A 15,969-nucleotide genomic window follows, 5' to 3' on the forward strand; every position below is an offset into this window, starting at 1 on the left:
TCATTTAGAACAATGGGTCTGCTTCTCTATCTATAGATGCAGAAAAGGGGAGAAAGAAAACTAGAAAGAAATAGAAAGCAAGAATAAGGACTAGAGGACCCTTCTAGAACAACTTTTACATCGAAAATGAAAAAGACATGCTAAAAACTGGGTGAAAGGACAAATTCCGGTAAAGCAAAGCAAGGCCTCATGCAGAAAATGGACTATTTAAGCCTTATTATTCTGGAATAAGGAGACACAGAGCCGACCTCCACTGGTATTTATTTTATATTATTATAATACACTTCACAAACAACAACAGCCATTCCGAAGATTTATCCTGTTATAAAGAGGAAGCCCGTCACAGTGGGTAAGTCGTATTCAGATCATCCGCTGGTGAGAAAAGCCATTTTACTGATGCAAAATGACAGGTTTGGAGCTTTAGTCAGCATATACTGAAAGCCTTTCCCAACCAAATGTAGTAAATTTTGTGTCTTGGTTGTTCTACATCCACCATTAACTTTGTAGAATGTGATGAAATCAATTATGGTCACAGAGTCAACATATTAAAAGTGAAGTTCACTTTTGAGGATCGACAGAGGGCAGCTGACACTTAGGGGGTCTGTTCAGGGGTTTTCCCCGTCTGTCTGCGAGGATACATGGAGGTGAAGTCCACAGTCAGGGCGGAGGACAAAAACATGTATGTTATTATGCATAGCCGACATTCAGCGCTTTTAATCAAAGTATAAAAAGGATGATATTCATAGAATGTGGTTTGGCTGCATGGCTGATCCTCAGCAGTGATAGTTTCATGTTGGTTGATATCTTCGTCATGGCCTCTTGGCGAAGCCACTTGACTCTTACTTGACTTCCACGAGTTTGCTTAGCTCAGGAGCAACAGTGCCAAACCTCTGCTTTTCATTAGACATGTAGACATGAATGTGAAATAAATCTTTTTCTCAGAGCCATAACTATTCACCGCCTGCCGTCAACTTTGTGGCATTCCCTGCTAGCTGCGTTAATGCTCTGTTACTCATAGACTGTTAGATGACGAAGAATGTATGACACGGCACGTCCTGGTTATTCAACTAGATGTTAGCTTTTCCTGCCATTTGTCTACTGAATGTCATTCACTGCCGAGATCTGATTTTGGAGAGGAATACATATGAATGACACAAACCCAGGAAATGAAATCTTTTACAACTTCAAAGTCTTGCACGACGGCTAATATTGATATCTTATGTCAATGTTCTTCTGGTGTTTCTCTGCATCTTTTTTTCTCCGACTGTTAAGACATTTCCCTTTCTTGCTTTTTCCTACTTGCCCTGATCCTTCCTTTCTCAATTTATTTTTGTCCATTTTATCTTTCCATTCTCCACACTCCCGTCCAACCCTCACCTCCCTCTCTCACTCCCTCCCTCAGATGGAGGAGTCTGGCAGTCCCCGATTTAGGAAGCTCCATTTCCCAGTGGGCTTGTGGATAAATTCTCCACGGAAACACTTTGCCAAGTTGGGAGCTCGTTGGCCCAGTGCAGCATCAGTCAAGTCAGTGTTCTGAACTTTCTCTTACTCTCTGGATCAATGACAGAGAGAGAATGTCCCTGATAAAGTAAAGTATAAAAAAAGCCTTCAAAAATCTAGTTTAAAGGACATTTGCCAAGCTCTTAGAAATGTATTCATGTTATTTTCATATGAAAATCTTGTATTAAAATAAATATCATGAATTGATAATTCACAAAGTTTTGGGGGAGTCGCACCACATGATATTTTATAAACTAAACTTGCCTTGTCATAAACAGGTCAAATTATCTAATATTTTTAATACCTAAGACTTATGACCTTGACACACATTCAAGGTCAATAAGAAAAATTATATTTTACTTATGACCTTATTTTGACCTGTGCAGATTTAAAACAAATCTGCAAGGGCCCTCGCTTCGTTATAAGTTCATGATTAATTAATTTGTATATCTGTTTGTATGTTGGTTGCACCACATGACCTTCTAAATTAATTATTAAGGTTATTTTTTCAATAATTTTGATACATAATTTTTTTTTTCTTCATTACAATATCAGGACAGTTGTATCACCCAAATAGTTTTGAATTTATGCCACTCAAAAAGATTAAAACAAATATTAATTCAGAAAATTAGAACATGTTTATCATAGAATAATTGTATTCAAGTCATTGTATGATGAATTACACTTTTAATTGTATTTTTGAATCAATTAATTAATCTGGACAAAATTTTTTTTACTACTTTCTCTACATTAGTGGCATGAGTAAGTGACATATGTTTACAGTCACTGTGTTAACATTCCTCCTTCCAAATAATGATGACACATTAATAAAACAATTGTATGTGACATCAACATGTCTATACATACAGTACCTCACTGAGTATGTAGACAGCTTATACAATAACAATTGACATACAATAAATGATTTGTAAATCACCTCCTTCCTGTTCCTTCATTTTATCAGGTCCACAACTAGCTCAGATGCCGCTTCCCTTCACGAGGCCCCATCATCAGTCCCTTCCTCCCTCTCTCACTCCACCCCTTCTCTTGCCCCACCCTCTCCATCCCCTTCTCCTGCCTTCCTCCGCCCTCGCCCAGCCAATCAGCAGTCCAGGGCCAAAAGGCTGTCTCACCTCTTCCTGAGAGGCCGGTCCAACAGCGACCGAGACCGCGCCATTGGAGAACGTGAGAGGGAAATATGGGTGCATTCTGCCACCCCTTCATCACATCACTACCTGCCTCCTGCTTCCTCTAATGCCCCTGGGCTAGTCAAGATCTATGGAGATGCCCTATCCAGTGGCGCTAACTATCGGAGCCTCCTGGCAAATATACACTCCACTGCTCGCCAGCTCATTCAGCAGGTCATCACCCGCTACACTGAGAGAGAACGAGAGAACGAGAGTGAAGACGCAGGTATTTCATTCCCTGTAATGGTCAACCAGTTTAGTTAGCTGTTGTGGTCACTAATGTGTACATTTGTAAAAAAAAAAAAAAATACAGTCCCATAAAATAATGCCAATGATGTAGCCACAGCTGTCAAAATCCAAAAAAGACAAAAGCACCATAAATGTATGCAAAAAATGTCTTTCAGACTTGTACCTGAAGTGTCTTGTGTCTTTCACAAGTCTGAAAGACATTTTTTGGATACATTTATGATGCAAATGATCTGGCCACAGCTGTCAAAATCCAAAAAAGACAAAAGCACCATAAATGTATCCTAAGTCTTTCAGACTTGTGCCCTGTAATGCAAATTGTTTTGTGCAATGCCAATGAACGTAGTAAAATATAGTTCACTTGTCACAGATATCATGAAATTTAAGTCATTTTTCACTGATAATTGACCTCCACTGTTGCTCTGAAATCTCATTTGCGAACCCCTTTCAGATTCAGAAATGGCACACAGACATGCCATGCCAGGTTTGATGTCATTAAAGCCAAAATGCCATCAGTCCTTTCATGTGTTATGGCCAAGATTTGTTTTAAGTTTTTTAAAAGAAGTCTCTTATGCTCACCAAGGCTGCATGTATTTGATAAATACAGTAAAAAACAGTAATATTGTTAAATATTATTTCAATTTTGAATAAATGTTTTCTATTTGAATATATTTTAAACAGGTATTTATTCCTGTGATGCAAAGCTGAATCTTTAGCATCATTACTCCAGTCTTCAGTGTCACATGATCCTTCAGAAATCATTCTAATACGCTGATTTGCGGCTTAAGAAACATTTATTATTATTATCAATGTTGAAAACAGTTGTGCTGTTTAATATTTCTGTCGAAACTTTAAAAAAAAGTTCTGGATTATTTTATGAATAGAAAGTTCAAACGAATACCAATTATTTGAAATTGAAATCTTTTGTAACAATGTAAACTAACGGCAAACTTTTGAAGAATAGTGTATTCCATTCCTCACTAAAAATCTTGGAATATAGTGCAATGTCCATATTAATCACTTTTATGGTGCTTTTGTGGTGTTTGAATTGTTGTATATAAAGAATTAAGTGAAGATTATTCAGAAATATGATACTAACACATTTGGAATGACATTGGGTGATTAAATAATGATTTAGGCAGTTTCATATGGGTCCACTGTAGCATATTGGGTTCATTCATCCATTATCTCAGTCTTGTAATGGATGGAGAAATAAAACATCAAAAGCAAGCTGCAGATAATTAAATATGCATTTGAGTGCAGACATCACAGATTATATATAGGAAATTAGGCTTTACCCGCTCATTGTATCATTCCCCTCTGAATGTCCTGACTTCCTGTTCACCTGGTCAGCTCTCCAGAAATATTCCCCCGAGGACTTCCTGTTATGTGATGTCATTGGAAAGCCCATTCCGCAGCCAGATGGAGCCATTAAATGGCAAACAGAGTGTCGAAGGGGCGTGGCATCCTGGGAATGCCCCTTACAGCTAGTGGATATGTGGAGACCCAAGGATGGTTTTGAACGACGGTTTGAGATCCAGCGCCTTGATGAATACGAGAGGGAGGAGAAAGAGAAGGAGAAAGAGAGAGAGAGGGATGGAGAGAGCTATCAAGGTTGGAACATCTTCGTATTTAACTGTAAGAGATTTTACGAGTGTATTAACCAGCGTGGCAATTAATTTGTGGGAAAACACTATTATGGTAACAGGTGTACGTTGGAGGCGGAGCCGCATGTCTTCTGGGGGTGGTCCAGAAGAAGAACGAGGTCATCGAGGGCGGAACACAGAACTTAGGAGGAGTATTAGTGATATGAACCTGAGTCTAAGACGTCGTCAGGGCAACACTGCCACCAATGACCCTCGGCGTTCTGGAAATGCCTCAAACAATGGAAAGGATAGAAAGAACATAGTGAGCATGATGGCTACTGAAGGTGAAGAGGTAAAATAAAGATGCAGACCAACTTTTCAATACATTACAACCTCAATAATGTGAAATCAAATTAATAACGCAGGGCTCAACAATAAGGACTTTTCCCTGCTTGTCCGGTTTTGGCCAGTAGTTCAGATTTCTACTTGTCCTTCCAATATTTTTACCCTTCCAATGGACAAATTGTACATTTTACAACCTCTCCTAACCATTCCTTGTCATGAAAAGTTCAAATTAACAGATATTTTAAGTGATCTTGATTTCTCCTTGCCCTTCCAACATTTTCACCCCATTAAAGTCTCTCACACTGAGAGATCCTGACCTGAGCTTCCTTATTGTTTAGCCCTATAATGTCATTTATACCTAATATGACACAACATAAGTCAATGTATTATGTGTGTCATGATAAATGCATGTAATCCATTCCCAGTACTATCCTTGTGTGATTTTTCAGGTCCCTGGTCCGAGAGGTGGTGGATGTGAGGCGGACAGACGTACTCGTGCAGCAGAGGAAGAGAAAGACACCTGTGACCTGGAAGTGATGTCGCAGAGTCTGATCCTTCCACCGACAGATCGGCCTTACTTCCTGTTACTGCAGGGCTATGACCAGAGCAAGGCTAGACATGCATCAACTCACTTATCTTACAGCCATCCCATGACATAATTCCTGTATTCCTCTAATCACAACATACCATCAAAGCTTTCATACCTTTGAGTGGAATGGCCATTGAACAAACTGCACAAAACAGCCATACAGAAGCTCTATAAACACACACGGGCTGCACAATACCAACACAAGCATGCTGTGTCTACTGCTTCATCTCTGCACAATGACCTCACACAAGCACATATTGTCGAAAACTGTAACACTCTTCATTCCTTATCGTCGCTGTATTTCTGCAACTTAAGATAGGAGATTGCACAGATTGTAGTAAAGACCACAATGAAGATGATAACAGCTTTTTTCCACTCTCGTTGTTCTCCTTCTCACTCTCTCACTTTCTTGTTTATTATTTGTTCAGGACTTTGTGTTGTACATAATGACGGGTCACACACATGTTTTTGGGCGGAAGCCAACATTCCGTGAGCGTGAGATGGACAGGGAGAGAGAGAGGAAGGGGAAGAGGCCTCTAAAAGTGGACACTTACCTCTCAGCTCCTGACCTGCTTGCCCGACACCTCCTGATCAGAAGAGACACAGCCGTCCCAGAGCAACCACGCGGTCAAGGTACCCTGACACCAAGCTAACAAAAGACAGATAAAAGCAATGAAGAACATTTCACAGAACGAAACGTAAGGGGTTTGTTGCACCTGGGCTCTGATTTTGATCATTTTTTACATTTGCATTCAATAATGCAGCACCAAGGATTTCAAACATTCGTGATAAAACAGGAACAGTTACTACTGACGTCAAGAAACACTGCAATCAGTGTTGGGTGGTTTAACTAAATATATTTGCATTTGAGCCATTTTATTGATTAAATGGTGCTGATAAACATTACTTTTTCACTTTTTTGATGCTTTATAATGCTGCCCACACCCTGCCCGATTTTTGCCCTGGTTTTCCACTCACCTACAGTTAATGGAAATCACCAACAAAAGCCAGAAATTTGAGGCAAATCTGCACTCAATCATGACCTCAGCTGACGATCACTATGTGTCAGTTTTCAAAGGCAAGAAACTGAGACAAGTGCCAATGCATTGCAGATGCCCGAGAGGTATTTATGCTGCTGCCCACACACTATAAGACTTCCAAGGTCGTCGGATTTCTGTTCTTTTTACACTGCACAACTGTCGGTCCTCGCCAATGTCAGTTTCATTCTAAACAAATTTCAAATGACAGGACTTGGACTGCAGACAGGTCTAGATATTTAGTCTGCTAATGCCGCCCACACCCTAGCCCTGATTTTCATAAACATTTAATGGAGATTGCCGACAAAAGCCCAAAATGAGAGGCAAATCTGTGCTAGTTCACAGTGACATCTCCGATGCTCGAGAGACATTTTGCATGTTAAATATTGTCAGTGATGCCCGAGAGATATGTAGCACGTTAAATATCTAGACCTGTCTGCAATCCAAGTCCTGTAGTGTGAAATGTGTTTTGAAGGGAATTGACATCGGTGACTTCTAACAGTGTGAAAAGAACAGCAATCCGATTACTTTGAAAATCGTATAGAGTGTGGGAGGCATAACACGGACAATAAAAAATATCACTAGTGACAACCCTTGGAAACAAACATGCAAATCCTTCCGTTGTGCTAGCTTATATTGCTAGCGACGAAGAAATAGAGTTTGCAGTAGTCTTTTCTTCCCTATTGTGACATATATCTGAGTGAAATAGCTTCTCAAACAAGAAAAAATGTAGGACGGGATTTGATTTTGCACATTGGGAATTGATTGGATTGTTGTGGTTTGCTATTGCGGTGATGTCATGTGAGTGACAGGAGTGACCTCACGCCAGTAAACACCTCATCAGAGAAGATAAGAGATGTTGCTGCAAGTAGGAGGGGAAGTTATTTTGATTAAAGATTACAAGGGTACATGAATTAAAAATAAATAAATAATAATGTGCATGGATAAATCATTTATAATAAATACTGTAATATTCCAAAAAAGGTACATTTTTATTTCATGGTTAACTCTTTCACATGCTTGTGAAACGATGCAGGTAAAGACATTCATCAAACAAAAAACTATCAAAACATTAACAATACACAAAAGCAATTAAATACCACAGTGTTTCTATGTATTTTTGTTCTGTATGTACCATGGTAGTACTGTGGTATATTGGAGTACCAAACGAATACCATTGTTCATGAATATGGTAATTATTCAGTTTGCACAAACAGTAACTAGCAATTTATAGTTTTCTGTTTTAATTCTTTTGGGGATTTTGTTTAAACGTGTAAGCTATTAGATAAAATTACAGCTTACTATTTTAAATATTTCATATTTGTTAAAAATGTAAATAGCTTAAATGCATAGCAAGCTACTTTTGCAATGTACTGTAGCTTCTAGTGCAACTAGTTTTTCAGCTTTTAGCTTAGCTTAGCTATTTTTCTTCTGTTGCTAGTTCAGCTAGCAACATGTTTTGAATAGCTTGCCCAATACTGTCTGCAATTATGCTTCTTGTTCTCATTCTTCCTTAGCCTTGGCCCGTCCATTCAGAGGAGGACCTGTCACTCTTAATGGAGCTCCACTTTATAGAGAAGCAGCCCTAAAGCCAGGAGACTTGTTGGGTCTTGGCAGCCACTTCCTTTTCCTTTACCGTGACCCCCGTGTGACCCCCGCCCCGCCCCTGGCCTTACCGCCACCATGGCAAGGTGACATGTCAACTTCCTACGGCCCTGGTGGGATGACAGATAGACAGGAAATGCTTCGGCAGTATCTGGGGTCCACAGAATCACTACTGAGATTCCAGGCCAAACATGCCGATGCCTTGCTGCAGGTAAACACTGATACGATCGAATGCTCCTTCTGATATATCTGTCATAAACAAACAGTAGTGCATGTAAATACAGAGTTCTGACAGGGGGATTTTATCATAATGATTTACTGAACGGAAATCACAGCACAGTTCAGCCAACATTTCTGCGTAAATGTTTATAATACGGCATACTTAGTGAGTGTTGCAATGAAACTTAATTTAGGAAAAATATAATCACCGGTGTAACAAATACTGCAGTAGATTCAGTTTTGCCATGGCATCATAATATTTATTTATACAAATCGGTTACTACTTCTACTTTAATTTCAGGAAATTATTTCGAAGAATTCCAGTCCAGATTCAGGGGGCGGGGCCTTAGCACCTGCCTTTCTTCTGTCGCTCATGATTGACTACGCCTCTAAACATCTGGATCCTGAATTAACACCACAACTGCTTTTAAAGGCAGCCAATCAGATCAAAGGAATTGTTTGGGTAAGTGTCCAAAAGTGCTTTTGTTTTGTTAAACCTATAAAACAGAAATGACAGTTTTTAAATGAATATATATACAATCAATAATTAAATAATTATCTTTATTATTATTTTAACAATTGAATTAAGCATTAATCTAGTGCTTTTAGTTAACGGCTCACATTCAGATTTTTTAAAAAGTATTTCTGTTTTGTCATTTTCATCCCATCAAATGTCTACCAATCAAACCAAGATCAAACTAAATGGAATTATATCATGACAAATACTTCTGGGTCTTTTTTATTAAAAATAAAGTACATTTTTAGATATGTTTTTAAGTGAATCATTGTAGTTATAGTCATTTTAATAATATTCTAAATTCTATATTCTATATTCTAAAATCATTCTAAATTATGTACAGTAAAATATTAGTAAAAATGAACACATTATGTCTGATTCGATGTTGATGAAGTGGTGCTTGAGCCTCACTCATGGGACAAAATAGGCTGGGAACCACTGGTCTAGATGACATTAAATATCATGATATCATAAAGTGTAAAACCACAACCTTTATTAAGAGTAAAGTGAAGCACAGCCCAACCGGCTGTTATGTAACAGCAGTGAGACGGTTATTGGAATGCAAATGTGATATTGAACATGACATGATTTGAACAGGCCATCACTGTTCCTTACACTTTTTCTCTCCTCTTTGGCTCATGCAAAGTTGTTTTGTCAAACTAAGGCACAGATAAAACTGGAGTAACAGTTAAAACACACAACAAACACTAATAGTTTATTGAACGGGAGTGTCGTAAAATGGACTCTCTCTGCACTGTTAAACTGTGGTTGAGGAGCCACAGCTGCAGACACAGATAGGCTTTCATTGGAATTTCGCCGTAGTTTGTAAACAGAGGTTGACTGATGTCATTTCCACCCGTTTGGAAAATGTGCTGTCATTGTCCGGACACATCAGCCAAACACTCCCACCCATGCATTCATCCGAGTCTGCATTAATCTCTCTCTCTCTCTCTCTCTCTCTGTTCCATTATTCATCTTTCAGGACAAAATTAAAGAGTTCGGTGACAAACATCCAACACAAAAGTAAGAACCTGCACTACCTCTCCATGCTGTAGATCTGTATACACTGTTCAAACATTGTTGCTCAGTGACAGGCCTGTAAACAGTAAATTCCTATCACCTTACCCAGCACTGAGAATGTGTTGTGTTTTTATGTATTTAATGTTTAAATATATAATTAATGTATAAAAAAATGTTTTATAATGAAATAATATTTCACAAAAATAAATGTATACACTGCTCGAAAAAAAAAAAAAAAAAGAAGCTGTTTGGACTTAAATAGGCAAATGCTTAAGAGTCAATGATTGGATAATTATTGCAGTGATTATTATGTTTCTAGCATGTTATACTGTATGTTTGGCAACTGTTCTTCTAACCCTAACCCGATTTTCATTTCTTAATCAACCATGTGAAAGACACATCATGGCCATATTTCAGGATGACAATGTCAAGATTCCTCAGGCTCAAATTGTGAAAGAATGGTTGGCAGAGAGCATGAAGAATCATTTTCACACATGAATTAACACCTCTGAGTCCAGATCTTAAATTAATTGAAAGTCTTTGGGATGTGCTGGAGTAAACTTTATAGAGTGCTCGACTCTTGCATTGTCAATACAAGATCTTGACCAAAAATGTATGCACCTCTTGATGGGAATAACATCATCACATTTATTTCCATCAGGAGGTGCATACATTTTTGGTCAAGACTTGTATTTACAATGCAAGAGTCAAGTACTCAGTAAAGTCTACTTAAGTGTTTCCCTACATTGTTATTTACATTTTATTTATTTTTTTACCTTCACACTCCATCAATTGGAGTTAAAAGAACTGTTGCCAAAAATATAACATGCTAGAAACACAATAAGCCCTGAAACAACGATCCAATCATTGACTCTTAAACATTTGCCTATTTAAATCCCAACGGCAACTTTTTGGGGGCCAGGGCCAATATATATATTCACATATATTCTGACCATTGCTGACCAGGAGCAGCCCACAAGCCTTGCCGTTTCAGAGGTTCTCTGACCTCACCTTGCCATAGGGCAGCCATTTCTCCTGCATCCAACAAGTTGATTACGAGAACTGATTGCCATCTACCCAGACCTTAATATGTGGCCTTATTAGGAGATGATCAAAGATATTCTCTTCACCAGTGTCTGGTCATACATTTTTATAATTTTTATATATAACATTTTCCTCTAAAGGCAAAAAATCTTCTAAAAATCTTTCTAAATATCAAAGACTAGCAGAATCCAGACCACACCTATAATGATAATGACACAGAGAAACAATGTCATTGGAATCACTTTCAGAATTTTTTCCCCCCAGCTGATGGAAGTGATGTAAAACAATGACAGCCTATCAGAATCCATCCTGCTTTAAAGAGCTTGAGCATTTGAAGCGGTAGACGGCAAAACTGTAGTGTGCACTTAGAATAAACAGAATGATATCATCCGCTGGTGCGGACGCTAATATAGTTATCGTTCTTGGTGTGAACCAACAGTTTGAAAACTTTAGAAATGATAAAACTTATAATTTGATGCCACAAGCTAAAAATGTCAGATGGTGACCAACCATGTATTCACATTTTAAAAACAAATAATTTAAACAGAGCAATGTATCAATATATATGTGTGCATTTTGTGCACAATGCAGATGCTTTATAATGTTTATTTTAATTTTTTTATGGTTGTTCAGCCCAGCAGAAGCTGAGGTTGAACTTCCTCCCCCAAGCGTGCAGAAGCTCTCATCTGACCTTCAACCTCTCATGTTCTGGATGTCCAATGCCACAGAGCTCCTCAACTTCTTTCAGGTCAAAGTCGAAGCCATGGAAAAAGAATGGGAATTTGAAGGTGAGAGAGAGATCAGAGATTACAGCATGTTTTCTGAAAACCAAAAATACTTGTATTACACAATGTGCCATATCTTCTGCTGTAGACGTGTTATGTCTTTTGTTAAAATAAATCAGTTTTCTCTCATCTCTAACTATCCCATCTTGACCTTTTTTGGTAAACCTGCTAGTCTAAGCAAACATTATGACATGCGGAATAGGCCTGAACTTTGAAAAGAATTACAATGAGAATATATTCAACCTACTAACTTATGGCTCATACAACTCAAATACAAGCAGCTCATGGAGTAAACGTTAAAATCTTTGGCAAATGTCAAAATGTACTTGTCATATGATAACATATTGTGCATTGTCAACAAGTTTTCTTTCAAAGATGAGCTCGTAAAATAGCATTTTATTGTCAATGAATATGCTGAAACTAATTGCAATTATTATAAATTATCAATGTTAATAATCAGCTACTTAGTCACACCTGGGGTGGTCTGAATATTTCTCCTTGTGATTTTATGGACATTTTGAGTTATGTATGGTAAGTTTTGTCTCACATTAACCTGTAGCCCCGGGTGACCCTGTGCTTTCGGCTGACATGGACACCTGTTCTGAGGCGCTGGCACAGCTGGACGACGTCATTATGCACACCTTTCAGCAATGTGTTTACCATCTGACCAAGGTGAGAGAATGTGCATCAGTGCTGCTTAAATGACCCATTTTTTTATATAATGTTTTATATGTATTCATATCTCATTTCCTCTCTCTTTCAGACATTATACTCCCTCCTCCCAGCACTGTTAGACACTAACCCCTTCTCCAGTGAGGAGAAGAAGAAAGGAAAAGCAGGAGCCAAGGACAGAGCAGGTAGTGAAGGTGAAGGAGACGAGGAAGAGGACGTCTCCACTTTGCCGCCCACAGTGGCTGGACTGGTGGAAGTGTATCGCTGCTCTCTGCAGCTTTCCCGAGAAGCTTGCCTCTCTCCGCCGCTAACCTCCCAAACATTTGGCTACCTCTTCTTCTTCACAAACACGTCTCTTCTCAACACACTCTTGGAGAGAGGTGAGAATTTACAATCTTTCATAAACACAATTGTGTTTGCGCATGGTTTCGGGCAGCGATGACAGAAGCTGACTTGTGATGGCAATGAGTTTATGGCTGGACCAGCAGTGTGATGTTGAAAATGATTTGTTCGTTCCATCTTAAACAGACAGTCTGTTCTCTTGGTCACGTGCGGTTCAAATTCGAACAAATCTGGACCTGGTTCTAGACTGGCTACAAGGAGCAGGCCTTGGAGATATTGCATCAGAGTTTCTAAAGAAACTATCAGTTACGGTCAATTTCCTGTGCATACCTAAGACACGCCTTATTCAGGTGAGAGTCTGAGAACAAACGGTCCTCTGCGCTGAATATGAATATAAATACTAGCACAATGATATTTAACATCCATAATTCAGTCACATGACAATACATTTCACTCTCTTCCTTCAGTCATCCTGGTCAAGTTTACAGGAAGAACATTCCTTGCTAAATCCTTCCCAGCTTCACCATCTTCTCACTCATTATAAACTTGGACCAACGAGAGCCCCACCTTCCTCATGGGCTCCGCCTCTCGATACCGAGCTTGGAGGTGGTGAGTCACAACCTTAATAAATTAACAACTTATTTTTAAAAAGTGATGATAATACGCCCCTAAACTATAGGTTACATCAACTTCTTTTATATACACTACTGTTCAAAAGTTTGGGATCAGTAAATGTTTTTTTGTTTTTTTTTAAGAAATTAATACTTTTATTCAGCAAAGATGTATTAAACTGATCAAAAGTGACAGTAAAGACATTCAGCTTCAACACCACAATTAAATTTTAAAATATATTCACAATATACAGTTATATCAAGTTGTAACAAAATATCATAATATTACCATTTTTACTGAATTTTTGAATAAATAAATGCATTCTTGGTTAGCATAAAAGACCTCTTTCAAAAACATAAAAAAAAAAATCACAATATTACAATTTTTACTGTATTTATGAATAAATAAATGCATTCTTGCTTAGCATAAAATACCTCTTTCAAAAATATATTAAAAATGTTTTTACTGACCCCAAACTTTTCAATTGTAGTGAATATGTAATATCCTATGTAATATAATATGTATTATGTATACTATATTATACGTAATATATAATTTTTTTTCTTTAATATTATTCACATGTTTTCAGATATTTTTGAGAGTTTCTTGGACCATCCTCCTCTTATCTTGCCTAACGAGACGCCTCGCCTGGACCTGACTCAGCCAATCCCAAGCCCTGATCTACTGAAGGAAGTGACACGCCTGCGAACATTCCTGTGGGGGCTCGACCAGGATGAACTTCCTGCTAATCAGAGGACTAGACTGTAACATTATTTCATTCCAGTTGTGAAATTATGAACATTATCTAGTTCTCATATAGAGAAACTATCAGTCTTTAGATACTATAGTAGGCTACATAAGGGCCTGTACATGTAAAATTCATTTCAGGTGACATTCCTTCTTTCTTTGGCTATCAAGCACATCTGTTTGATTTTAAAGGAAATACACTGGCTTAATTATGAATATGTATAATTAATCGCATTGGTTACCTTAAAGATTTATGTTATAGGAAATTCATTGCCTGGTTGCAATGATAAATGCCAGTTTATTTTACACAGTCTTCTAATGTTCTGTTAAAGTAGGTTTTTCACTGTTTGTATTTCTGTAATAAATAAAAATTACATATATCCCCTGGCATGTTTTATTATTATTATTAATGGATTCTCATAGTTTGTGAGAGTCTGTGGAGGCCACCTGCTGTTCTATTGATCAACACTGGGTGGCATGATCGCAATGGATTCAACGATTAGTTAGTGAGAAACACCACTGGTCAGTTAAACCACCAGTACACTAAAAAGGCAAATCACTTATGACATATATTGTCGTGGATCAGTATCCTGAAAATTTATATAATGGAATTCTAGAAGGGTTTTCAATTTTAAATAGTCTACTTGTTATATGCCATGTGTTTACAGTGGAAATACTGATACTTGCAGGTGCCTTTACAAACATTTACCAGGGCAACCACATACTAGTTTACCTAAATACCACAGTTACTGTTACCAACAGATATTGTTACTACTGAAAACCATAATAAATTAATATGGGGATTTATTTTTCTTTAAAAAAATTTTTATTTTATAACGGTTCAACTAATCCCAAGTTATCACAATTTTACTGCAGTAATAACTCTAGTTTCCATGGAACCAATGTTTAGAAAGATATTCCTAAATATTTGTGTGGGTAATATAGCATTTTGATAGTTCTACTACTTTGAAGTCAGGGTAAACCCTGGGTAAACATATGGGTTATCTTTTTCTGTGATACTGTTCATATAGGCCTAGTTGATGTTTACTAGTAAGGGCAAATTCCAATCGGAAGTGTGCATCCCTATGCCCTACTCACTCCGAAGGGCAGAGCCTTTGAAGTGGGGACTTTGGAGGGAGCATTTGTGTTTCATGAAGCCGTTTGGAATGCACTTGGCAAAGGGAGCAATGAAAGTCCATGTAATTTTCCTCATTAGCTTCACATGGAATGTTACTACGACAACGCTAGGCAGCGACAACAGGAACATTTTATTCTTGGTGTTAATATGATACAAATAAATGTACATTTATAATACGTTTTTAAAATATGTTTTATATGTATGTGTGTGTGTTCCCGATCTGCTCTGAACTTTATAAGTTAAAGGTGCAGTAAGTGATTTCTGAGAATCATTGTTGTAAATATATTAATAATATGATATTTTAAATCAATTTAAACAAACACACACACCCCTCCCTTCATTTCTCCACCCCCATAATACACGAACACGCGATGCAAGAGTGGATGTCTCTTTACCAGAGCAGGAGCGAAGCAAAATAATATTTTGCAAAAAATAAAGCAAAGATAACAAACTAACGACAAGGAACTTGGAAGAACAAAAATGAACATACAGTACATGAGTAAATACAAGCTCGTTGTAAGTCGCCAGCAGCACACACTCGAAACCAATGTTACTTCTGTATGGAGCAGAAACAACGCAACCTCAGTTTTCAGGCCTTCCCGCTTAGGTCTCTCAAGCGCTGGAAAGCTTTTCTAATATTAACGTGGGTCCTAAAGCTCTTGCCTGATCCTAACCTTTCTTTTTCCAGTAATATTACTCTGACCTTATCTCTTTTGTAATGTCTCTCAGCCATCTTGCTTTCTACAGTCTTTCTTCAAATATCCCTCTTGCTCACTCT

General features: G+C 37.9%; 1 protein-coding gene across 2 annotated transcripts; it reads left to right on the forward strand.

Annotated features, from left to right (window-relative positions):
- On the forward strand, window positions 1–14,440 carry rasip1 (Ras interacting protein 1). Of its 2 annotated transcripts, none has more exons than XM_082149206.1 (16): window positions 1–349; window positions 1,403–1,524; window positions 2,465–2,913; window positions 4,287–4,547; window positions 4,642–4,871; window positions 5,314–5,475; window positions 5,882–6,086; window positions 8,008–8,306; window positions 8,616–8,777; window positions 9,814–9,854; window positions 11,529–11,683; window positions 12,240–12,352; window positions 12,444–12,732; window positions 12,881–13,044; window positions 13,162–13,303; window positions 13,896–14,440. In XM_082149206.1, the coding sequence occupies exons 2-16, from the start codon at window positions 1,403–1,405 to the stop codon at window positions 14,072–14,074; spliced, it is 2,973 nt and encodes a 990-aa protein (XP_082005332.1). In that variant the 5' UTR covers window positions 1–349; the 3' UTR covers window positions 14,075–14,440. The 2 variants fall into 2 exon arrangements, with proteins under 2 accessions (XP_082005332.1, XP_082005333.1); XM_082149207.1 differs by having other exon boundaries at window positions 1–256.
- Window positions 14,441–15,969: the final 1,529 nt, after the last annotated feature.

Source organism: Leuciscus leuciscus (assembly GCF_965113295.1).
Source record: "Leuciscus leuciscus genome assembly, chromosome: 20".
In the NCBI taxonomy this organism is placed as follows: domain Eukaryota; kingdom Metazoa; phylum Chordata; class Actinopteri; order Cypriniformes; family Leuciscidae; genus Leuciscus; species Leuciscus leuciscus.